This window comes from Oncorhynchus nerka, linkage group LG13 (genome assembly GCF_034236695.1).
Source record: "Oncorhynchus nerka isolate Pitt River linkage group LG13, Oner_Uvic_2.0, whole genome shotgun sequence".
In the NCBI taxonomy this organism is placed as follows: domain Eukaryota; kingdom Metazoa; phylum Chordata; class Actinopteri; order Salmoniformes; family Salmonidae; genus Oncorhynchus; species Oncorhynchus nerka.
In genome coordinates, this window is record NC_088408.1 from 87,285,106 (window position 1) to 87,311,544 (window position 26,439).

A 26,439-nucleotide genomic window follows, 5' to 3' on the forward strand; every position below is an offset into this window, starting at 1 on the left:
CGTTCTTACTCAGCACTGTCAACACTTTGTATTCAACACTTTTATAAGCCATAAAATACATGTTCTTCCTACTTCCACTCAGCGCTACAACAAGCACTGCAGCAGTAATGAATGAGTAGGAAAGTGTACCTATAGGCTGGCATTGTTATTATTAGTGGCTTGTTTTTTTTATATTGAACAATATTTAATATTCTCTGTTCATAAGAATAAAAACATGAATTTGTGCAGGAGGCAGAAATAATGCGGTGCGGCTCGAGTTTCACCATCAGCTGGAAGACTGTGTCCCTTTTTGGTCAGTGTCAGTGGAGGAAAGGGAGAGCGGAGGGATGTTGAGAGATGGACCCTCAGTCTGCTGCTCTCTCCTTCCACTGAAACTGACCATCAGATGCAGGCTTCATCAGCCTACTAAAGTAAAATGATTTAAATGTATGCTCACTCAGCTGTGCTTCACAAGTAATACAACAACGGATCTATTACCAGTGTGATATTTAAATCTATATTTTTTTAAATGGCCTGAACAACAATGCATTCATTGGAAAGGAAATTCAAGCAAAGCCAATATGCAGTGAAAATGTATTGGGCCTATAGTTTACTGCGCAAACCTCATTACTACAGAACTGTTTTTAATTGGTTAATGTTGCATAGACTTACGTTTTTTAAGTTATGTTAAAAAATGTCTATCAGCTCGAATTTTGTCTCAGTGATCTTGACTCAGTAAAGGTTGGTGACCACTGTTCTAGAGTTTTCCCTGTTAACATATCAACGTTTCCCTTTACTGTGGCAATTGTGCTCGAATCAACGCAAAATTAGCCACTTTTTATTGAAACATACCGAAAGAAAACAAGCTATGCAAGAGATGATGTTGTAGGCAGAACGCAAAGGAGTAGGATTCTATTGCATTGACACGCACTGCTCATTGCCATATATGGATCTGTGCCATTTACTTTGAACTGTGTTTACAGCATGAGCGGTCGTGAGGAGATGCGCTTGTTTTGAGATCAAAGCGAGAGCTGCATGTAGTCACGTGCACATTTTGTTCATATCCTTTGCTAGTTAGTGAGTTATTCACCCAGTTATAGATCATTTGTAGTCAGCAATAGGGGAGTGATTGCTTACTACAAGAGCACAAAACATGTACATTTCTAAACATCTTTGAAAAACCAGTTAGGTAAAGGGGCAGTGTTGTATTTTGAGACGGTCTTGAATAAGCTAAGTAGCCAATAGGCAGAGGGTAGCATAATGTGTCTGATTCTCTGTAATAATGGTATGGGAATAATAATGCATTTTATTTTGTAAAGTGGTCTCTTGCATGAAACGACAAGTGGATTAACATGTTAATGTCAAGCCCTGTGTGTTTTTTTCTTTCAAAAGACTCATGGAATGTAGGTCTACATTGAACAACACACATTGGCTGCTACTGTAGGCTGAATGATAGAACAGCTATTTCCATATTAATGTTATAGGATGCCTTTTCTCCATTGTTTTTGATGGTAGACCACTAGTAGGCCTACATTAGGATCAAATAGCCACAGTAGCCTTCTTGGCCACTGTTAAAACTGTAACTTAAAGCAGATATAGACTCAGTGTTCACAGTAAACGCCCGCTGGAAGCTAAGACTTTGGTTGAGGCCATGACTGAGTTCCTAATTATTAAAAAAAAGTAATAAATGGGGTTCGCTGCACGCGCACACTCACACACACATGCACGATCTAGGCTCGTTTAGGGCAAGAGTTAATCATTGTTGACGATAGGAAAAAGGGCACAGAGTCCTTTCACAGAGTGACTACCTAGTGTCAAACTCACACGACTGACAATTTCATTTTTTGTGTGTGATTACTTTTTTCCTTTTGGACTCCTGAGATTTAGTGTCCATTTACAGTTGAAGTCGCAAGTTTACATACACTTAGGTTGGAGTCATTAAAACTCATTTTTCAACCACTCTACAAATTTCTTGTTAACAAACTATAGTTTTGGAAAGTCAGTTAGGACATCTACTTTGTGCATGATACAAGTAATTTTTTCAACAATTGTTTACAGACAGATTATTTCACTTATAATTCACTGTATCACAACTCCAGTGGGTCAGAAGTTTACATACACTGAGTTGACTGTGCCTTTAAACAGCTTGGAAAATTCCAGAAAATTATGTCATGGCTTTAGAAGCTTCTGATTGGCTAATTGACATCATTTGAGTCAATTGGAGGTGAACCTGTGGATGTATTTCAAGGCCTTCCTTCAAACTCAGTGCCTCTGGGAAAATCAAAAGAAATCAGCCAAGACCTCAGAAAAACATTTGTCGACCTCCACAAGTCTGGTTCCTCCTTGGGAACAATTTCCAAACGCCTGAAGGTACCACGTTCATCTGTACAAACAATTGTATGTAAGTATAAACACCAATGGACCACTCAGCCATCATACCGCTCAGGAAGGAGACGCGTTCTGTCTCCTAGAGATGAACGTATTTGTTGCGAAAAGTGCAAATCAATCCCAGAACAACAGCAAAGGATCTTGTGATGATGCTGGAGGAAACAGATTCAAAAGTATCTATATTAACAGTACAACGAGTCCTATATTGACATAACCTGGCCGCTCAGCAAGGAAGAAGCCACTGCTCCAAAACCTCCATAAAAAAGCCAGACTACGGTTTGCAACTGCACATGGGGACGAAGATTGTACTTTTTGGAGAAATGTCCTATGGTCTGATGAAACGAAAATAGAACTGTTTGGTCATAATGACCATCGTTATGTTTGGACGAAAAAGGGGGAGGCTTGCAAGCCGAAGAACACCATCCTAACCGTGAAGCACCGGGGTGGAAGCATCATGTTGTGGGGGTGCTTTGCTGCAGGAGGGACTGGTGCATTTCACAAAATAGATGGCATCATGGGGTGGGAAAATTATGTGGTTATATTGAAGCAACATCACAAGACATCAGTCAGGAAGTTAAAGCTTGCTTGCGAATGGGTCTTACAAATGGACAATGACTCCAAGCATATTTCCAAAGTTGTGGCAAAATGGCTTAAGGAAAACAAAGTCAAGGTATTGGAGTGGCCATCACAAAGCCCTGACCTCAATCCTATAGAAAATTTGTGGGGAGAACTGAAAAACCGTGTGCAAGCAAGGAGGCCTACAAACCTGACTCAGTTACACTAGCTCTGTCAGGAGGAATGGGTCAAAATTCACCCAACTTATTGTTGGAAGCTTGTGGAAGGCTACCCGGAACATTTAACCCAAGTTAAATAATTTGTAGGCAATGCTACCAAATACTAATTGAGTGTATGTAAACTTCTGATCCACTGGGAATGAGATGAAAGAAATATAAGCTGAAATATATAATTTCCTCTGCTATTATTGTGACATTTCACATTCTTAAAATAAAGTGCTGATCCTAATTGACCTAAGACAGGGAATTTCTACTAGGGTTAAATGTCAGGAATTGTGAAAAACTGAGTACAACACACCTGCTTCAGAAGGTTTGCTCAACATAATGTATTTTCCTGTGTTGCTTTCATTTATTCAGTATTCAGTGTGACAAGGAATGAAGAAGAGATCTGGAGCGGGAACAACTTTATTGGGTGAAATTCATTCCCTCCCTCCCATCCTCTCTCACTCTCTACCTCACCCAAACTCTAATGCATACTGTATTCGTATACTGTAAGGAATACTGACAGACTGTATACACACATACCAACCATATATCCCCTGGATATTCAACAGAGTGCTGTGCAGGCAGTTGTGATTGATGAGCGAAGCAGCTTTTAAATGGGTTTTTCAGTCATCTCACCCCTGGGCATGTGCATGCCAGGAAAGCTCATTGGACACAGAGAAATGAGAGACCTGCGTATAATTTTTCTCCCACTTGGCAATCCAATTTTGATGTTCTAATTAGATTTTTCTTCACTGGTTTTGGAAACAAATTTTTTCTCTAGTCTGTATTGAATGCAGACCTCAATAGTGCAATAGTGTGTGTGTGTGTGTGTGTGTGTGTGTGTGTTTTCGTGTTTTCACTGTGTCCATTAACAAGAAATAAGCTGGCTGGGGCTGGACTCTGAAGTAATACAGTGTTTATTCAGTTGTATTCCCCACTGGGCAGACTGTTAATATGCCTCTCTCTACAGTGCATTACTGTATACAGTGCCAGTTTGGTTTAGCCTCTGGATTGGAAAGAGAGCTATGCTCAGGCCTACGTAAGAGAAAAGCAAACAACTGGCAAAATACTTTGTTTCGGGTTGTTATGTGTGGAAGATGCATTACTTTATGTTCTGTTTCGGTTGTTACTGGTGGCATGTATGGAAGATGTGTTACTTTACGTTCTGTATCGGTTGTTACTGGTGGCATGTGTGGAAGATGTGTTACTTTATGTTCTGTATCGATTGTTACTGGTGGCATGTGTGGAAGATACGTTACTTTACATACTGTATCGATTGTTACTGGTGGCATGTGTGGAAGATACGTTACATACTGTATTGATTGTTACTGTGTTACTTTCGGTTGTTACTGGTGGCATGTGTGGAAGATGTGTTACTTTACATACTGTATCGATTGTTACTGGAGGCATGTGTGGAAGATGTGTTACTTTACATACTGTATCGGTTGTTACTGGTGGCATGTGTGGAAGATGTGTTACTTTACATACTGTATCGATTGTTACTGGTGGCATGTGTGGAAGATACGTTACTTTACATACTGTATCGATTGTTACTGGAGGTATGTGTGGAAGATACGTTACTTTACATACTGTATCGATTGTTAAGGTGAATGCACCAATTTGTAAGTCGCTCTGGATAAGAGCGTCTGCTAAATGACTTAAATGTAAATGTAAGATACGTTACTTTACATACTGTATCGGTTGTTACTGGTGGCATGTGTGAAAGATGTGTTACTTTATGTTCTGTATCGATTGTTACTGGTGGCATGTGTGGAAGATACGTTACTTTACATACTGTATCGGTTGTTACTGGTGGCATGTGTGGAAGTTGTGTTACTTTACATACTGTATCGATTGTTACTGGTGGCATGTGTGGAAGATACGTTACTTTACATACTGTATTGATTGTTACTGGAGGTATGTGTGGAAGATACGTTACTTTACATACTGTATCGATTGTTACTGGTGGCATGTGTGGAAGATGTGTTACTTTACATACTGTATCGATTGTTACTGGTGGCATGTGTGGAAGATACGTTACTTTACATACTGTATCGGTTGTTACTGGTGGCATGTGTGGAAGATGTGTTACTTTACATACTGTATCGATTGTTACTGGTGGCATGTGTGGAAGATACGTTACTTTACATACTGTATCGATTGTTACTGGAGGTATGTGTGGAAGATACGTTACTTTACATACTGTATCGATTGTTACTGGTGGCATGTGTGGAAGCTGTGTTACTTTACATACTGTATCGATTGTTACTGGTGGCATGTGTGGAAGATGTTTTACTTTACATACTGTATCGATTGTTACTGGAGGCATGTGTGGAAGATGTGTTACTTTACATACTGTATTGATTGTTACTGGTGGCATGTGTGGAAGATACGTTACTTTACGTTCTGTATCGATTTTTACTGGTGGCATGTGTGGAAGATACGTTACTTTACATACTGTATCGGTTGTTACTGGGGACATGTGTGGAAAATGTGTTACTTTACGTTCTGTATCAGCTGTTACTGGTGGCATGTGTGGAAGATACGTTACTTTACGTTCTGTATCGGTTGTTACTGGTGGCATGTGTGGAAGATACGTTACCCTACGTTCTGTATCGGTTGTTACTGGTGGCATGTGTAGAAGATGTGTTACTTTACATACTGTATCGATTGTTACTGGTGGCATGTGTGGAAGATACATTACTTTACATACTGTATCAATTGTTACTGGAGGTATGTGTGGAAGATACGTTACTTTACATACTGTATCGATTGTTACTGGTGGCATGTGTGGAAGATGTGTTACTTTACGTACTGTATCGATTGTTACTGGTGGCATGTGTGGAAGATACGTTACTTTACATACTGTATCAATTGTTACTGGAGGTATTTGTGGAAGATGTGTTACTTTACATACTGTATCGATTGTTACTGGTGGCATGTGTGGAAGATGTGTTACTTTACGTACTGTATCGATTGTTACTGGTGGCATGTGTGGAAGATGTGTTACTTTACATTCAGTATTGATTGTTACTTGTGGCATGTGTGGAAGATACGTTACTTTACATACTGTATCGATTGTTACTGGTGGCATGTGTGGAAGATGTGTTACTTTACATTCAGTATCGGTTGTTACTGGTGGCATGTGTGGAAGATGTGTTACTTTACATACTGTATCGATTGTTACTGGTGGCATGTGTGGAAGATACATTACTTTACATACTGTATCGATTGTTACTTGTGGCATGTGTGGAAGATGTGTTACTTTACATACTGTATCGATTGTTACTGGAGGCATGTGTGGAAGATGTGTTACTTTACATACTGTATCGATTGTTACTGGTGGCATGTGTGGAAGATACGTTACTTTACGTTCTGTATCGATTTTTACTGGTGGCATGTGTGGAAGATGTGTTACTTTACATACTGTATCGATTGTTACTGGAGGCATGTGTAGAAAATACGTAACTTTGCTTACTCTTTTGGCTGTTGCTGTTTGTGTGTGGAAGATGTGTTACTTTGAGTACCCCTGGGCTCTATTGTTTACTGTATTGCTTTGTTTCTCCTTCAGGGTAAGATGGTGAAGGGGATGGGTGGAGCCATGGATCTGGTGGCCAGCGCTGGAACCAAGGTGGTCGTCACCATGGAGCACTCCGCTAAGGTAAGAGTATGTGTCTGTGTGCACGTGCGTGCATCCAAAGCATTCCCAAGGCCATCCTTTTCCAGTGTTGTCTATAGGAGTGTTTCCAGATCAGCTATATTTAGGACATCATACATATTGAAAGTTTACATACACCTTTGCCAAATACATTTAAATTCAATTTCACAATTCCTGACATTTAATCCTCGTAAAAATTCCCCATTTTATGTCAGTTAGGATCACCACTTTACTTTTGTACCGGTTTCCTCCAGCATCTTTACAAGGTCCTTTGCTGTTGTTCTGGGATTGATTTGCACTTTTCGCACCATAGTATGTTCATCTCTAGGAGACAGAATGCGTCTCCTTCCTGAGCGGTATGACGGCTGCATGGTCCCATGGTGTCTATACTTGCGCACTATTGTTTGCACAGATGAGCGTGGTACCTTCAGGCGTTTGGTAATTGCTCCCAAGGATGAACCAGACTTGTGGAGGTCTACAATTTTTTTCTGAGGTCTTAGCTGGTTTATTTTTATTTTCCCATGGTGTCAAGCAAAGAGGTACTGAGTTTGAAGGTAGGCCTTGAAATACATCCACAGGTACACCTCCAATTGACTCAAATGATGTCAAATTGCCTATCAGAGGCTTCTAAAGCCATGACATTTTCTGGAATTGTCCAAGCTGTTTAAAGGCACAGTCAACTCAGTGTATGTAAACTTCTGACCCACTTGAATTGTGAAACAGTGAATTATAAGTGAAATAATCTGTCTGTGAACAATTTTTCAAAAAATGACTTGTCATGCACAAAGTAGACGTCCTAACCGACTTGCCAAAACTTGTTAACAAGATATTTGTGGAGTGGTTGAAAAACGAGTTTTAATGACTCCAACCTAAGTGGATGTAAACTTCCAACTTCAACTGTATGTCCTTTGTGTGTGTGTGTATGTATGTGTGTATATATATATGTATATGTATATATATATATGCTCCATTTTTAAGAAATATATTTAGTGTTATATTGTAACCTCTCTGATTGTGAAGAGTCAGTTCCTCTAATGAGCTTTTGATCCCAGTAATGGATGAAGTCATGATTTTAAATGATGCCTTTGACAGTCCCAGAGCTCCCTATAGGCGCCTTGGTGCTCAGATGGACTAATGCTCTCATCCACTCCAACACGTACTGGAGCAGTACACCAACCTGATTATGGAAGTAAAATGCAATTCCCTGAAAAAGCCTCTGTAATTGAAGTGTTTGTTGCCATGGCTGCCCAGGCCTATGGTCTGTAATATAAGTATTTGTGGAAGTTGCTGGCTGTCCAGGCCTATGGTCTGTAATATAAGTATTTATGGAAGTTGCTGGCTGTCCAGGCCTATGGCCTGTAATATAAGTATTTGTGGAAGTTGCTGGCTGTCCAGGCCTATGGCCTGTAATATAAGTATTTGTGGAAGTTGATGGCTGTCCAGGCCTATGGCCTGTAATATACGTATTTGTGGAAGTTGCTGGCTGTCCAGGCCTATGGCCTGTAATATAAGTATTTGTGGAAGTTGATGGCTGTCCAGGCCTAGGGCCTGTAATATAAGTATTTGTGGAAGTTGCTGGCTGTCCAGGCCTAGGGCCTGTAATATAAGTATTTGTGGAAGTTGCTGGCTGTCCAGGCCTATGGCCTGTAATACAAGTATTTGTGGGAGTTGCTGGCTGTCCATGCCTATGGCCTGTAATATAAGTATTTGTGGAAGTTGCTGGCTGCCCAGGCCTATGGCCTGTAATACAAGTATTTGTGGGAGTTGCTGGCTGTCCATGCCTATGGCCTGTAATATAAGTATTTGTGGAAGTTGCTGGCTGTCCAGGCCTATGGCCTGTAATATAAGTATTTGTGGAAGTTGCTGGCTGTCCAGGCCTATGGCCTGTAATATAAGTATTTGTGGAAGTTGCTGGCTGTCCAGGCCTATGGCCTGTAATATAAGTATTTGTGGAAGTTGCTGGCTGCCCAGGCCTATGGCCTGTAATACAAGTATTTGTGGAAGTTGCTGGCTGCCCAGGCCTATGGCCTGTAATATAAGTATTTGTGGAAGTTGATGGCTGTCCAGGCCTATGGCCTGTAATATAAGTATTTGTGGAAGTTGATGGCTGTCCAGGCCTATGGCCTGTAATATAAGTATTTGTGGAAGTTGCTGGCTGCCCAGGCCTATGGCCTGTAATATAAGTATTTGTGGAAGTTGCTGGCTGCCCAGGCCTATGGCCTGTAATACAAGTAATTGTGGAAGTTGCTGGCTGTCCAGGCCTATGGCCTGTAATATAAGTATTTGTGGAAGTTGCTGGCTGCCCAGGCATATGGCCTGTAATATAAGTATTTGTGGAAGTTGCTGGCTGTCCAGGCCTATGGCCTGTAATATAAGTATTTGTGGAAGTTGCTGGCTGTCCAGGCCTATGGCCTGTAATATAAGTATTTGTGGAAGTTGCTGGCTGCCCAGGCCTAGGGCCTGTAATATAAGTATTTGTGGAAGTTGCTGGCTACCCAGGCCTATGGTCTGTAATATAAGTATTTGTGGAAGTTGCTGGCTGTCCAGGCCTATGGCCTGTAATATAAGTATTTGTGGAAGTTGCTGGCTGTCCAGGCCTATGGCCTGTAATATAAGTATTTGTGGAAGTTGCTGGCTGTCCAGGCCTATGGCCTGTAATATAAGTATTTGTTGAAGTTGATGGCTGTCCAGGCCTATGGCCTGTAATATACGTATTTGTGGAAGTTGCTGGCTGCCCAGGCCTATGGCCTGTAATATAAGTATTTGTGGAAGTTGCTGGCTGTCCAGGCCTATGGCCTGTAATATAAGTATTTGTGGAAGTTGCTGGCTGTCCAGGCCTATGGCCTGTAATATAAGTATTTGTGGAAGTTGCTGGCTGCCCAGGCCTATGGCCTGTAATACAAGTATTTGTGGAAGTTGCTGGCTGTCCAGGCCTATGGCCTGTAATATAAGTATTTGTGGAAGTTGCTGGCTGTCCAGGCCTATGGCCTGTAATATAAGTATTTGTGGAAGTTGCTGGCTGCCCAGGCCTATGGCCTGTAATACAAGTATTTGTGGAAGTTGATGGCTGTCCAGGCCTATGGCCTGTAATATAAGTATTTGTGGAAGTTGATGGCTGTCCAGGCCTATGGCCTGTAATATAAGTATTTGTGGAAGTTGCTGGCTGCCCAGGCCTATGGCCTGTAATATAAGTATTTGTGGAAGTTGCTGGCTGTCCAGGCCTATGGCCTGTAATATAAGTATTTGTGGAAGTTGCTGGCTGTCCAGGCCTATGGCCTGTAATATAAGTATTTGTGGAAGTTGCTGGCTGTCCAGGCCTATGGCCTGTAATACAAGTACTTGTGGAAGTTGCTGGCTGCTCAGGCCTATGGCCTGTAATATAAGTATTTGTGGAAGTTGCTGGCTGTCCAGGCCTATGGCCTGTAATATAAGTATTTGTGGAAGTTGCTGGCTGCCCAGGCCTATGGCCTGTAATACAAGTATTTGTGGAAGTTGCTGCCTGTCCAGGCCTATGGCCTGTAATATAAGTATTTGTGGAAGTTGCTGGCTGCCCAGGCATATGGCCTGTAATATAAGTATTTGTGGAAGTTGCTGGCTGTCCAGGCCTATGGCCTGTAATATAAGTATTTGTGGAAGTTGCTGGCTGCCCAGGCCTATGGCCTGTAATATAAGTATTTGTGGAAGTTGCTGGCTGTCCAGGCCTATGGCCTGTAATACAAGTATTTGTGGGAGTTGCTGGCTGTCCATGCCTATGGCCTGTAATATAAGTATTTGTGGAAGTTGCTGGCTGTCCAGGCCTATGGCCTGTAATATAAGTATTTGTGGGAGTTGCTGGCTGTCCAGGCCTATGGCCTGTAATATAAGTATTTGTGGAAGTTGATGGCTGTCCAGGCCTATGGCCTGTAATATACGTATTTGTGGAAGTTGATGGCTGTCCAGGCCTATGGCCTGTAATATAAGTATTTGTGGAAGTTGATGGCTGTCCAGGCCTATGGCCTGTAATATAAGTATTTGTGGAAGTTGATGGCTGTCCAGGCCTATGGCCTGTAATATACGTATTTGTGGAAGTTGCTGGCTGCCCAGGCCTATGGCCTGTAATATAAGTATTTGTGGAAGTTGCTGGCTGTCCAGGCCTATGGCCTGTAATATAAGTATTTGTGGAAGTTGCTGGCTGTCCAGGCCTATGGCCTGTAATGTAAGTATTTGTGGAAGTTGCTGGCTGCCCAGGCCTATGGCCTGTAATACAAGTATTTGTGGGAGTTGCTGGCTGTCCAGGCCTATGGCCTGTAATATAAGTATTTGTGGAAGTTGCTGGCTGTCCAGGCCTATGGCCTGTAATATAAGTATTTGTGGAAGTTGCTGGCTGTCCAGGCCTATGGCCTGTAATATAAGTATTTGTGGAAGTTGCTGGCTGTCCAGGCCTATGGCCTGTAATATAAGTATTTGTGGAAGTTGCTGGCTGCCCAGGCCTATGGCCTGTAATACAAGTATTTGTGGAAGTTGCTGGCTGCCCAGGCCTATGGCCTGTAATATAAGTATTTGTGGAAGTTGATGGCTGTCCAGGCCTATGGCCTGTAATATAAGTATTTGTGGAAGTTGATGGCTGTCCAGGCCTATGGCCTGTAATATAAGTATTTGTGGAAGTTGCTGGCTGCCCCCTATGGCCTGTAATATAAGTATTTGTGGAAGTTGCTGGCTGCCCAGGCCTATGGCCTGTAATACAAGTAATTGTGGAAGTTGCTGGCTGTCCAGGCCTATGGCCTGTAATATAAGTATTTGTGGAAGTTGCTGGCTGCCCAGGCCTATGGCCTGTAATATAAGTATTTGTGGAAGTTGCTGGCTGTCCAGGCCTATGGCCTGTAATATAAGTATTTGTGGAAGTTGCTGGCTGTCCAGGCCTATGGCCTGTAATATAAGTATTTGTGGAAGTTGCTGGCTGCCCAGGCCTAGGGCCTGTAATATAAGTATTTGTGGAAGTTGCTGGCTACCCAGGCCTATGGTCTGTAATATAAGTATTTGTGGAAGTTGATGGCTGTCCAGGCCTATGGTCTGTAATATAAGTATTTGTGGAAGTTGATGGCTGTCCAGGCCTATGGTCTGTAATATAAGTATTTGTGGAAGTTGCTGGCTGTCCAGGCCTATGGCCTGTAATATAAGTATTTGTGGAAGTTGATGGCTGTCCAGGCCTATGGTCTGTAATATAAGTATTTGTGGAAGTTGCTGGCTGTCCAGGCCTATGGCCTGTAATATAAGTATTTGTGGAAGTTGCTGGCTGTCCAGGCCTATGGCCTGTAATATAAGTATTTGTGGAAGTTGCTGGCTGCCCAGGCCTATGGCCTGTAATACAAGTATTTGTGGAAGTTGCTGGCTGTCCAGGCCTATGGCCTGTAATATAAGTATTTGTGGAAGTTGCTGGCTGTCCAGGCCTATGGCCTGTAATATAAGTATTTGTGGAAGTTGCTGGCTGCCCAGGCCTATGGCCTGTAATACAAGTATTTGTGGAAGTTGATGGCTGTCCAGGCCTATGGCCTGTAATATAAGTATTTGTGGAAGTTGATGGCTGTCCAGGCCTATGGCCTGTAATATACGTATTTGTGGAAGTTGCTGGCTGCCCAGGCCTATGGCCTGTAATATAAGTATTTGTGGAAGTTGCTGGCTGTCCAGGCCTATGGCCTGTAATATAAGTATTTGTGGAAGTTGCTGGCTGTCCAGGCCTATGGCCTGTAATATAAGTATTTGTGGAAGTTGTTGGCTGTCCAGGCCTATGGCCTGTAATACAAGTATGGCCTTGTGGAAGTTGCTGGCTGCTCAGGCCTATGGCCTGTAATATAAGTATTTGTGGAAGTTGCTGGCTGTCCAGGCCTATGGCCTGTAATATAAGTATTTGTGGAAGTTGCTGGCTGCCCAGGCCTATGGCCTGTAATATAAGTATTTGTGGAAGTTGCTGGCTGTCCAGGCCTATGGCCTGTAATATAAGTATTTGTGGAAGTTGCTGGCTGCCCAGGCATATGGCCTGTAATATAAGTATTTGTGGAAGTTGCTGGCTGTCCAGGCCTATGGCCTGTAATATAAGTATTTGTGGAAGTTGCTGGCTGCCCAGGCCTATGGCCTGTAATATAAGTATTTGTGGAAGTTGCTGGCTGTCCAGGCCTATGGCCTGTAATACAAGTATTTGTGGGAGTTGCTGGCTGTCCATGCCTATGGCCTGTAATATAAGTATTTGTGGAAGTTGCTGGCTGTCCAGGCCTATGGCCTGTAATATAAGTATTTGTGGGAGTTGCTGGCTGTCCAGGCCTATGGCCTGTAATATAAGTATTTGTGGAAGTTGATGGCTGTCCAGGCCTATGGCCTGTAATAACGTATATTTGTGGAAGTTGATGGCTGTCCAGGCCTATGGCCTGTAATATAAGTATTTGTGGAAGTTGCTGGCTGTGGCCAGGCCTATGGCCTGTAATATAAGTATTTGTGGAAGTTGATGGCTGTCCAGGCCTATGGCCTGTAATATACGTATTTGTGGAAGTTGCTGGCTGCCCAGGCCTATGGCCTGTAATATAAGTATTTGTGGAAGTTGCTGGCTGTCCAGGCCTATGGCCTGTAATATAAGTATTTGTGGAAGTTGCTGGCTGTCCAGGCCTATGGCCTGTAATGTAAGTATTTGTGGAAGTTGCTGGCTGTCCAGGCCTATGGCCTGTAATACAAGTATTTGTGGAAGTTGCTGGCTGCCCAGGCCTATGGCCTGTAATATAAGTATTTGTGGAAGTTGCTGGCTGTCCAGGCCTATGGCCTGTAATATAAGTATTTGTGGAAGTTGATGGCTGTCCAGGCCTATGGCCTGTAATATAAGTATTTGTGGAAGTTGATGGCTGTCCAGGCCTATGGCCTGTAATATACGTATTTGTGGAAGTTGATGGCTGTCCAGGCCTATGGCCTGTAATATAAGTATTTGTGGAAGTTGATGGCTGTCCAGGCCTATGGCCTGTAATATAAGTATTTGTGGAAGTTGATGGCTGTCCAGGCCTATGGCCTGTAATATACGTATTTGTGGAAGTTGCTGGCTGTCCAGGCCTATGGCCTGTAATATAAGTATTTGTGGAAGTTGATGGCTGTCCAGGCCTATGGCCTGTAATATAAGTATTTGTGGAAGTTGATGGCTGTCCAGGCCTATGGCCTGTAATATACGTATTTGTGGAAGTTGCTGGCTGTCCAGGCCTATGGCCTGTAATATAAGTATTTGTGGAAGTTGCTGGCTGTCCAGGCCTATGGCCTGTAATATAAGTATTTGTGGAAGTTGCTGGCTGTCCAGGCCTATGGCCTGTAATATAATTATTTGTGGAAGTTGCTGGCTGTCCAGGCCTATGGCCTGTAATATAAGTATTTGTGGAAGTTGCTGGCTGTCCAGGCCTATGGCCTGTAATATAAGTATTTGTGGAAGTTGCTGGCTGTCCAGGCCTATGGCCTGTAATATAAGTATTTGTGGAAGTTGCTGGCTATCCAGGCCTATGGCCTGTAATATAATTATTTGTGGAAGTTGATGGCTGTCCAGGCCTAGGGCCTGTAATATAAGTATTTGTGGAAGTTGCTGGCTGTCCAGGCCTATGGCCTGTAATATAAGTATTTGTGGAAGTTGCTGGCTGTCCAGGCCTAGGGCCTGTAATATAAGTATTTGTGGAAGTTGATGGCTGTCCAGGCCTATGGCCTGTAATATAAGTATTTGTGGAAGTTGCTGGCTGTCCAGGCCTAGGGCCTGTAATATAAGTATTTGTGGAAGTTGATGGCTGTCCAGGCCTATGGCCTGTAATATAAGTATTTGTGGAAGTTGATGGCTGTCCAGGCCTAGGGCCTGTAATATAAGTATTTGTGGAAGTTGATGGCTGTCCAGGCCTATGGCCTGTAATATAAGTATTTGTGGAAGTTGATGGCTGTCCAGGCCTATGGTCTGTAATATAAGTATTTGTGGAAGTTGCTGGCTGTCCAGGCCTATGGCCTGTAATATAAGTATTTGTGGAAGTTGATCGCTGTCCAGGCCTATGGTCTGTAATATAAGTATTTGTGGAAGTTGATGGCTATCCAGGCCTATGGCCTGTAATATAATTATTTGTGGAAGTTGATGGCTGTCCAGGCCAATGTAAATGTCACCGACATAACCGTTCAGGCGGAGGTCAAAAAGGGGATGTCAATTCTGTTTGTACATATGTTTACATGGATATGCTTTTTAATAAAAACCATTTGAAACAAGCCATTACACTTCGTTGTTATCATGGCATTTCATTCATATGTTCAGTGGTGGGAAAAGTACCCAATTGTCATTCTTGAGTAAAAGTAAAGATACCTTCAAGGTAAAATCACCCAGTAAAATACTACTTGAGTAAGTCAGAAAGTATTTGGTTTTAAATATATTTAATTAAATGTCATTTCTAAAATAGAACTTGGCTGTTCTCTTGATGAGTGTGTGATTTTGGCCATTTTCCTGTCTTAATTAGCGTTCAAAATGTAACGACTACCTTTGTGTCAGAGAAAATGTATGGAGTAAAATGTACATTATTTTCTTTATGAATGTAGTGAAGTAAAAGTTCAATAATAAAGTTCAATAAATAATTAACTAAAGATACCCCCCAAAAATGACTTAAGTAGTACTTTAAAGTATTTTTATTTCACCACTGATTATTATTTAAGTTATTACTTATAAATATGATTTTTTTAAATGAAGAAATGCCAGGTTGGAGAGGATTTGTCACATGTTCGTATTGACCCAACATGAACGTAGTCAAAATAAAGATATATGCCTACCTTTCCCTTGTCATTTGGCTTTTCTGCCTTTAAGAAAATATAATACAAATCCTATCTTGATGCACAAAACCATTCAAACCAAGTCCGATGGGTTTTCTCTCACTTTTCCCCAAATATTTGCATAACGTCACAAACCATGCTGCTATGGTCACTGCTATGGTCATAATTGTTTAACAGTTAACTCATTAGGATCTGGGGTACTGCGAGAGCGGGTCTTTAAAGAGTTACCATGTCCCGATTTAAACTCTAAAACGTTTAAACCTATCAACTTATTTTTTATATATATTTTTTATTAATCATAACCTCGTATCATCATTCTGAACAGTCGTAACCTCCTAACATCTGCAAAAACTAGCCTTACTAATGATTCAGTACGACACAAACTGTTTTAATTATTTATTTACTAGCTAATTAAATGGGAACACAGGATAAACACACACACACTGGTTATTGACTGGAGAAGTAATACGCTGAAAACAGGTCCCTAGCGGAATGGCAACAACATGGATGCTTGTTAATGATGAGATGGAGAGGGACAGAGACGCTTAGCATTGCCACATTCAGAAACTACTCTCACCTACAATAACCACATACTTTGCACACGAACCACCACCCGCTTTGAGCAAGAAATCATGAATGTATTTACGTGAAATGGCTAAGGTGTATGTAAACTTCCGACTTCAACTGTGCATCAGTGGTTCCCAAACCTTTTATAGTCCCCATACCCCTTCAAACATTCAACCTCCAGCTGCGTACCTCCTCTAGCACCAGGGTCAGAGCACTCTCAAATGTTGTTTTTTGCCCTCATTGTAAACCTGCCACACACACTATACGATACATTTATTAAACATAAGAATGAGTTTATGTCACAACCCGGCTCGTGGGAAGTGACAAAGAGTTCTTATAGGACCAGAGCACAAAATAATAATATAATAATAATCAATATTTTTGCTCTTTATTTCGCCATCTTACATATATAATCTTATTTGTTAAACAAAAATTGTAAATGACTCGCCACAGGTAATGAGAAGTTTGTGCTTGAAAGGATGCTCTTAACTCTGCGATGTTGGGTTTGTATTGGAGAGAGTCCCAGTCTTAAATTATTCTCCACACACAGTCTGTGCCTATATTTAGTTTTCATGCTAGTGAGGGCCGAGAATCCACTCTCACATAGTTACATGGTTGCGAAGGGCATCAGTGTCTTAACAGTGCGATTTGCCAAGGCAGGATACTCTGGCAGTGGCTTCTGATTAAATTCAATTTTCACAGAACCGCTTGTTACAATTTCAATGAGGCTCTCTTGTTCTGATATCGGTAAGTGGACTGGAGGCAGGGCATGAAAGGGATAACGAATCCATTTGTTTGTGTCCACCCGTTTCGGGAAAATATCTGCATAATTGCGCACCCAACTCACTCAGGTGCTTCGGTATATCACGTTTGACATTGTCTGTAAGCTTGAGTTCGTTTGCACTCAAAAAAAATCCTACAATGATGGAAAGACCTGTGTGTTGTCCTGTCTCCCTGTCATGGCTTTTGCACCATCTGTACAGATACATATACACCTTGACCAGCAAAGTCCATTTGATGTCACAAAGCTGTCCAGTACTTAAAAAACATCCTCTCCTGGTTTCCAGAAGAGGATGTTTTCCTTAATTGATCCCCCATAAATGTAACGCACATATACCAGGAGCTGTGCCAGGCCCACCACGTCTGTTGACTCATCCAGCTGTAATAGACATATACCAGGAGCTGTGCCAGGCCCTCCACGTCTGTTGACTCATCCAGCTGTAACGGACATATACCAGGAGCTGTGCCAGGCCCACCACGTCTGTTGACTCATCCAGCTGTAACAGACATATACCAGGAGCTGTGCCAGGCCCACCACGTCTGTTGACTCATCCAGCTGTAACGGACATATACCAGGAGCTGTGCCAGGCCCACCACGTCTGTTGACTCATCCAGCTGTAACAGACATATACCAGGAGCTGTGCCAGGCCCTCCACGTCTGTTGACTCATCCAGCTGTAACAGACATATACCAGGAGCTGTGCCGGGCCCACCACGTCTGTTGGGAGTATTTGTGGCTGTGGTTGTCCAGTCCTATGTCCTGTAATGGGAGTATTTGTGGCTGTGGTTGTCCAGTCCTATGACCTGTAATGGGAGTATTTGTGGCTGTCCAGTCCTATGACCTGTAATGGGAGTATTTGTGGCTGTGGTTGTCCAGTCCTATGACCTGTAATGGGAGTATTTGTGGCTGTGGTTGTCCAGTCCTATGACCTGTAATGGGAGTATTTGTGGCTGTCCAGTCCTATGACCTGTAATGGGAGTGTTTGTGGCTGTCCAGTCCTATGACCTGTAATGGGAGTATTTGTGGCGGTCCAGTCCTATGACCTGTAATGGGAGTATTGTGGCTGTCCAATCCTATGACCTGTAATGGGAGTGTTTGTGGCTGTCCAGTCCTATGACCTGTAATGGGAGTATTGTGGCTGTCCAGTCCTATGACCTGTAATGGGAGTATTGTGGTTGTCCAGTCCTATGACCTGTAATGGGAGTATTGTGGTTGTCCAGTCCTATGACCTGTAATGGGAGTATTGTGGCTGTCCAGTCCTATGACCTGTAATGGGAGTATTGTGGTTGTCCAGTCCTATGACCTGTAATGGGAGTATTGTGGTTGTCCAGTCCTATGACCTCTAATGGGAGTATTGTGGTTGTCCAGTCCTATGACCTGTAATGGGAGTATTGTGGTTGTCCAGTCCTATGACCTGTAATGGGAGTATTGTGGTTGTCCAGTCCTATGACCTGTAATGGGAGTATTGTGGCTGTCCAGTCCTATGACCTGTAATGGGAGTAGTGTGGCTGTCCAGATGGTGGTGCGGGTGGATGTAATTGAGGATGTTTATTGATACCGGTTGACTGCTGCTCCAGTCTTAGTTCTCCTCAGTAGTTCTCCTCTCCCTTCACACTGCTCATCATGAGCAAGCTGTGTGTGGGGGGGGGGGATCACACACCCCTAGGACAGAGGTACCTTATAGAACATAAACATTAACTCATGCTCTGGAATGCAGTATCACCCAAAGACATCATAAATCTTCGAGGCCCATCCTCAGCAGAACACGCACAGATGACCGTTCTAACAACCCCTTATTCTGTTTGCTCTCTCTCTCTCTTTTTCCTTTGTTCTTTGTCAGGGAGGAAAATTCAAGATTCTGGACACATGCAACCTGCCACTGACAGGAAAACAGTGTGTGGATCGGATCATCACTGAAAAGGTGTGTGTGTGTGTGTGTGTGTGTGTGTGTGTGTGTGTATGTCTTCCACACAGAAAGATTGAAATGACTCTTCAAAACAACTCTGTATAATCCAGATATTTTGGAGTCCAACTGGGGCTATTTAGACGCCTGGGTTATATTATACCTAAACTGAATATGAGTCATAATGTCAGGCTTTATGGGAAACACTTTGCTCTGGTGACTATACAGTACTACTGACTCACTGTGACCTAGAGCTGACACGCTCCTCTCCAGCTCACTGTAGAGCTAGAGTTGACACGCTCCTCTCCAGCTCACTGTAGACCTAGAACTGACACGCTCCTCTCCAGCTCATTGTAGTCCTAGAGCTGATACGCTCCTCTCCAGCTCACTGTAGACCTAGAGCTGACACGCTCCTCTCTAGCTCACTGTAGACCTAGAGCTGACACGCTCCTCTCCAGCTCACTGTAGACCTAGAGCTGACACGCTCCTCTCCAGCTCATTGTAGTCCTAGAGCTGATACGCTCCTCTCCAGCTCACTGTAGACCTAGAGCTGACACGCTCCTCTCTAGCTCACTGTAGACCTAGAGCTGACACGCTCCTCTCCAGCTCACTGTAGACCTAGAGCTGACACGCTCCTCTCCAGCTCACTGTAGACCTAGAGCTGACACGCTCCTCTCTAGCTCACTGTATACCTAGAGCTGACACACTCCTCTCTAGCTCACTGTAGACCTAGAGCTGACACGCTCCTCTCTAGCTCACTGTAGACCTAGAGCTGACACACTCCTCTCCAGCTCACTGTAGACCTAGAGCTGATACGCTCCTCTCCAGCTCATTGTAGACCTAGAGCTGACACACTCCTCTCCAGCTCACTGTAGACCTAGAGCTGACACGCTCCTCTCCAACTCATTGTAGTCCTAGAGCTGACACGCTCCTCTCCAGCTCACAGAATCATGAGGGTTTATAGCATTGGAAAAGGTTGAAAGAGCACAAACAGAATCGCTTGGCCTTGGCGGTTGTAAGCCACTGGGCTTGTTTCAGTATTCTAAACAATACACCCAATCTTTTTATCTGGTAAATGTATTATATAGACAAAGACACACACTGAAAGAGAGATGGAAACACACACACACCCACATCAAACAACACACTCACATCAGGGACTGATAGATGGTATTGATGCTACAGAGAGACGTGGGGAGATGGAAATTACTTTTATTTGGTTAACCATAATCCAATCAGCAGATTTCTGCTAGGATGCCCAATCTTGATTTGACATCCCAGAATGTAGGGCTGTCTTCTACGATGGCGAATTTTATGATGTTAACAGCTCCACCACATGGCCCAACGTACCGCTAGTAATGCTTCATCTGGAAATCCCTAAAGAGCTGTAACGTTCTTACGTTTGCAAAGCTGCAGAAATAATTACCATTACAGTATAAAAAAAGCATTAGGATTTCTAACATTTCAGTAATCATTTGTACTTTTTGTAAATTAGTCAATAAAAGACTATGTTGTTTTCGTGTTTGAAAAACCACAGTAATTTCTTATGGTAGGATTGTAAAATGTTCTAGCAACGTGATTGCTGCAGCCAATATTTTTGTTCTAAATGACAGACTCAGAGGATGCCGATCACACATAGGCATCCTCTGAGCTGGTACCTGTTTCAGTCTGAATATCATCTAGCTAGCAGGTACAGTGGCTCCTCCTTTAAAAGTTGTGAGCTGACACCGCGGGACTTAGAGTTACCCAGCGTCACGGGTAACCCAGCGTCACGGGTAACCCAGCGTCACGGGTAACCCAGCATCACGGGTAACCCAGCGTCACGGGTAACGATTGTGCATATTCTTTTCGAAAATCACTATTTTGCAAGTTATTTTTTTCAGCCATATGCAATATCAGGTGTATCAAACTCATTCATTGTAGCAAGCAGGGAGCAGGTTTCGAACCCGCAACATTCTAGCCCGAAGTCCAGCACACTATCGACTGTGCCCAAATGTATTAATTGGGGTTGGGGCCGATTGTGGATAAAAACACTTTAGCAGTGGTAATCTTTAACATGGAAAGGAGGAAAAGTATTATTATTAGTTTTTCACAAGCGTAGCAGGATGGGCTATTAGATGAACAGTAGACTATTCAACCAACTAAAGAATTGTCTAATAGCTGAGCTAGGTGTGAACCCCCCTCCCCAACTTGAGCTAGGTGTGAACCCCCCTCCCCAACTTGAGCTAGGTGTGAACCCCCCTCCCCAACTTGAGCTAGGTGTGAACCCCCTCCCCAACTTGAGCTAGGTGTGAACCCACCTCCCCAACTTGAGCTAGGTGTGAACCCACCTCCCCAACTTGAGCTAGGTGTGAACCCCCCTCCCCTCCCCAACTTGAGCTAGGTGTGAACCCCCTCCCCTCCCCAACTTGAGCTAGGTGTGAACCCCCTCCCCTCCCCAACTTGAGCTAGGTGTGAACCCCCTCCCCTACCCAACTTGAGCTAGGTGTGAACCCCCTCCCCAACTTGAGCTAGGTGTGAGCCCCCTCCCCCCTCCCCAACTTGAGCTAGGTGTGAACCCCCTCCCCTACCCAACTTGAGCTAGGTGTGAACCCCCCTACCCAACCCCCTTGACTTGAGCTAGGTGTGAACCCCCTCCCCAACTTGAGCTAGGTGTGAACCCCCTCCCCTACCCAACTTGAGCTAGGTGTGAACCCCCTCCCCAACTTGAGCTAGGTGTGAACCCCCTCCCCAACTTGAGCTAGGTGTGAACCCCCCTCCCCCTCCCCAACTTGAGCTAGGTGTGAACCCCCCCCTCCCCAACTTGAGCTAGGTGTGAACCCCCTCCCCTCCCCAACTTGAGCTAGGTGTGAACCCCCTCCCTACCCAACTTGAGCTAGGTGTGAACCCCCTCCCCAACTTGAGCTAGGTGTGAACCCCCTCCCCTACCCAACTTGAGCTAGGTGTGAACCCCCTACCCAACTTGAGCTAGGTGTGAACCCCCTCCCCTACCCAACTTGAGCTAGGTGTGAACCCCCTCCCCTCCCCAACTTGAGCTAGGTGTGAACCCCCCTCCCCAACTTGAGCTAGGTGTGAACCCCCTCCCCTACCCAACTTGAGCTAGGTGTGAACCCCCTACCCAACTTGAGCTAGGTGTGAACCCCCCCCCCCTCCCCAACTTGAGCTAGGTGTGAACCCCCTCCCCAACTTGAGCTAGGTGTGAACCCCCTCCCCTACCCAACTTGAGCTAGGTGTGAACACCCCTCCCCAACTTGAGCTAGGTGTGAACCCCCTCCCCTCCCCAACTTGAGCTAGGTGTGAACCCCCTCCCCAACTTGAGCTAGGTGTGAACCCCCTCCCCCCCTCCCCAACTTGAGCTAGGTGTGAACCCCCCCCTACCCAACTTGAGCTAGGTGTGAACCCCCTCCCCAACTTGAGCTAGGTGTGAACCCCCTCCCCAACTTGAGCTAGGTGTGAACCCCCTCCCCAACTTGAGCTAGGTGTGAACCCCCTCCCCAACTTGAGCTAGGTGTGAACCCCCCCCTCCCCAACTTGAGCTAGGTGTGAACCCCCTCCCCAACTTGAGCTAGGTGTGAACCCCTACCCAACTTGAGCTAGGTGTGAACCCCCTCCCCTCCCCAACTTGAGCTAGGTGTGAACCCCCTCCCCAACTTGAGCTAGGTGTGAACCCCCCCCCTCCCCAACTTGAGCTAGGTGTGAACCCCCTCCCCAACTTGAGCTAGGTGTGAACCCCCTCCCCAACGTGAGCTAGGTGTGAACCCCCCCCCTCCCCAACTTGAGCTAGGTGTGAACCCCCTCCCCAACTTGAGCTAGGTGTGAACCCCCTCCCCAACTTGAGCTAGGTGTGAACCCCCCCCTCCCCAACTTGAGCTAGGTGTGAACCCCCCTCCCCAACTTGAGCTAGGTGTGAACCCCCCCCCTCCCCAACTTGAGCTAGGTGTGAACCCCCTCCCCAACTTGAGCTAGGTGTGAACCCCCTCCCCAACTTGAGCTAGGTGTGAACCCACCTCCCCAACTTGAGCTAGGTGTGAACCCACCTCCCCAACTTGAGCTAGGTGTGAACCCCCTCCCTCCCCAACTTGAGCTAGGTGTGAACCCCCTCCCCTCCCCAACTTGAGCTAGGTGTGAACCCCCTCCCTCCCCAACTTGAGCTAGGTGTGAACCCCCTCCCCTACCCAACTTGAGCTAGGTGTGAACCCCCTCCCCAACTTGAGCTAGGTGTGAGCCCCCTCCCCTACCCAACTTGAGCTAGGTGTGAACCCCCTCCCCCTACCCAACTTGAGCTAGGTGTGAACCCCCTACCCAACTTGAGCTAGGTGTGAACCCCCTCCCCTACCCAACTTGAGCTAGGTGTGAACCCCCTCCCCAACTTGAGCTAGGTGTGAACCCCCTCCCCAACTTGAGCTAGGTGTGAACCCCCCCTCCCTCCCCAACTTGAGCTAGGTGTGAACCCCCCCCTCCCCAACTTGAGCTAGGTGTGAACCCCCCCCTCCCCAACTTGAGCTAGGTGTGAACCCCCTCCCCAACTTGAGCTAGGTGTGAACCCCCTCCCCAACTTGAGCTAGGTGTGAACCCCCTCCCCTCCCCAACTTGAGCTAGGTGTGAACCCCCTCCCCTCCCCAACTTGAGCTAGGTGTGAACCCCCTCCCCAACTTGAGCTAGGTGTGACCCCCCTCCCCAACTTGAGCTAGGTGTGAACCCCTCCCCTCCCCAACTTGAGCTGGGTGTGACCCCCCCCCCCCTCCCCAACTTGAGCTAGGTGTGAACCCCCTCCCCTCCCCAACTTGAGCTAGGTGTGAACCCCCTCCCCAACTTGAGCTAGGTGTGAACCCCCCTCCCCAACTTGAGCTAGGTGTGAACCCCCATCCCCAACTTGAGCTAGGTGTGAACCCCCTCCCCAACTTGAGCTAGGTGTGAACCCACCTCCCCAACTTGAGCTAGGTGTGAACCCCCCCCTCCCCAACTTGAGCTAGGTGTGAACCCCCTCCCCTCCCCAACTTGAGCTAGGTGTGAACCCCCTCCCTCCCCAACTTGAGCTAGGTGTGAACCCCCTACCCAACTTGAGCTAGGTGTGAACCCCCTCCCCAACTTGAGCTAGGTGTGAACCCCCCCCCCTCCCCAACTTGAGCTAGGTGTGAACCCCCCCCCCTACCCAACTTGAGCTAGGTGTGAACCCCCTCCCCTACCCAACTTGAGCTAGGTGTGAACCCCCTCCCCAACTTGAGCTAGGTGTGAACCCCCTCCCCAACTTGAGCTAGGTGTGAACCCCCCCCCCTCCCCAACTTGAGCTAGGTGTGAACCCCCTCCCCTCCCCAACTTGAGCTAGGTGTGAACCCCCCCCCTCCCCAACTTGAGCTAGGTGTGAACCCCCTCCCCAACTTGAGCTAGGTGTGAACCCCCTCCCCAACTTGAGCTAGGTGTGAACCCCCTCCCCAACTTGAGCTAGGTGTGAACCCCCTCCCCAACTTGAGCTAGGTGTGAACCCCCTCCCCCCCAACTTGAGCTAGGTGTGAACCCCCTCCCCAACTTGAGCTAGGTGTGAACCCCCTCCCCAACTTGAGCTAGGTGTGTAAATGTAATGTAAATGCTGTGAACCCCCCCCTCCCCAACTTGAGCTAGGTGTGAACCCCCTCCCCTCCCCAACTTGAGCTAGGTGTGAACCCCTCCCCTCCCCAACTTGAGCTAGGTGTGAACCCCCTCCCCAACTTGAGCTAGGTGTGAACCCCCTCCCCAACTTGAGCTAGGTGTGAACCCCCTCCCCTCCCCAACTTGAGCTAGGTGTGAACCCCCTCCCCTCCCCAACTTGAGCTAGGTGTGAACCCCCTCCCCTCCCCAACTTGAGCTAGGTGTGAACCCCCTCCCCAACTTGAGCTAGGTGTGAACCCCCTCCCCAACTTGAGCTAGGTGTGAACCCCCTCCCCAACTTGGCTAGGTGTGAACCCCCTCCCCAACTTGAGCTAGGTGTGAACCCCTCCCCCCCCCTCCCCAACTTGAGCTAGGTGTGAACCCCCTCCCCTACCCAACTTGAGCTAGGTGTGAACCCCCTCCCTACCCAACTTGAGCTAGGTGTGAACCCCCTCCCCAACTTGAGCTAGGTGTGAACCCCCTCCCCAACTTGAGCTAGGTGTGAACCCCCCCTCCCCAACTTGAGCTAGGTGTGAACCCCCTCCCCAACTTGAGCTAGGTGTGAACCCCCTCCCCTCCCCAACTTGAGCTAGGTGTGAACCCCTCCCTACCCAACTTGAGCTAGGTGTGAACCCCCCTCCCTCCCCAACTTGAGCTAGGTGTGAAGCCCCCCCCTCCCCAACTTGAGCTAGGTGTGAACCCCCTCCCCTACCCAACTTGAGCTAGGTGTGAACCCCCCCCCTACCCAACTTGAGCTAGGTGTGAACCCCCTGCCCTACCCAACTTGAGCTAGGTGTGAACCCCCTCCCCCTTGAGCTAGGTGTGAACCCCCTCCCCAACTTGAGCTAGGTGTGAACCCCCTCCCCTCCCCAACTTGAGCTAGGTGTGAACCCCCTCCCTCCCCAACTTGAGCTAGGTGTGAACCCCCTCCCCCTCCCCAACTTGAGCTAGGTGTGAACCCCCTCCCCAACTTGAGCTAGGTGTGAACCCCCTCCCCAACTTGAGCTAGGTGTGAACCCCCCCCCTCCCCAACTTGAGCTAGGTGTGAACCCCCTCCCCTCCCCTCCCCCGTGAACTTGAGCTAGGTGTGAACCCCCTCCCCTCCCCAACTTGCTAGCTAGGTGTGAACCCCCTCCCCAACTTGAGCTAGGTGTGAACCCCCTCCCCAACCCCCTCCCCCTTGAGCTAGGTGTGAACCCCCCCTCCCCAACTTGAGCTAGGTGTGAACCCCCCCCTCCCCAACTTGAGCTAGGTGTGAACCCCCTCCCCTCCCCAACTTGAGCTAGGTGTGAACCCCCTCCCCAACTTGAGCTAGGTGTGAACCCCCTCCCCAACTTGAGCTAGGTGTGAACCCCCTCCCCAACCTGAGCTAGGTGTGAACCCCCTCCCCAACTTGAGCTAGGTGTGAACCCCTCCCCTCCCCAACTTGAGCTAGGTGTGAACCCCCCCCTCCCCTCCCCAACTTGAGCTAGGTGTGAACCCCCTCCCCTCCCCAACTTGAGCTAGGTGTGAACCCCCTCCCTACCCAACTTGAGCTAGGTGTGAACCCCCTCCCCAACTTGAGCTAGGTGTGAGCCCCCTCCCCTCCCCAACTTGAGCTAGGTGTGAACCCCCTCCCTACCCAACTTGAGCTGAGCTAGGTGTGAACCCCCCCCTACCCAACTTGAGCTAGGTGTGAACCCCCTCCCCTACCCAACTTGAGCTAGGTGTGAACCCCCTCCCCAACTTGAGCTAGGTGTGAACCCCCTCCCCTCCCCAACTTGAGCTAGGTGTGAACCCCCTCCCCTCCCCAACTTGAGCTAGGTGTGAACCCCCTCCCCTCCCCAACTTGAGCTAGGTGTGAACCCCCTCCCCAACTTGGCTAGGTGTGAACCCCCCTCCCCCCAACTTGAGCTAGGTGTGACCCCCCCCTCCCCAACTTGAGCTAGGTGTGAACCCCCTCCCCCTGAGCTAGGTGTGAACCCCCTCCCCAA

At 46.4% G+C, this 26,439-nt stretch overlaps 1 protein-coding gene across 2 annotated transcripts in view; it reads left to right on the forward strand.

Moving 5' to 3' along the window:
- LOC115140704 (succinyl-CoA:3-ketoacid coenzyme A transferase 1, mitochondrial-like) overlaps positions 1-26,439 on the forward strand; it is a 178,364-nt gene that overhangs the window by 134,897 nt on the left and 17,028 nt on the right. The window contains exons 14-15 of one of the 2 annotated variants that reach the window (XM_065026802.1): positions 6,718-6,807; positions 18,779-18,859. In XM_065026802.1, the coding sequence (XP_064882874.1) occupies positions 6,718-6,807; positions 18,779-18,859 (171 nt within the window). The remainder of the gene's footprint in view (positions 1-6,717; positions 6,808-18,778; positions 18,860-26,439) is intronic. The other variant, XM_065026803.1, reaches the window with a different exon arrangement.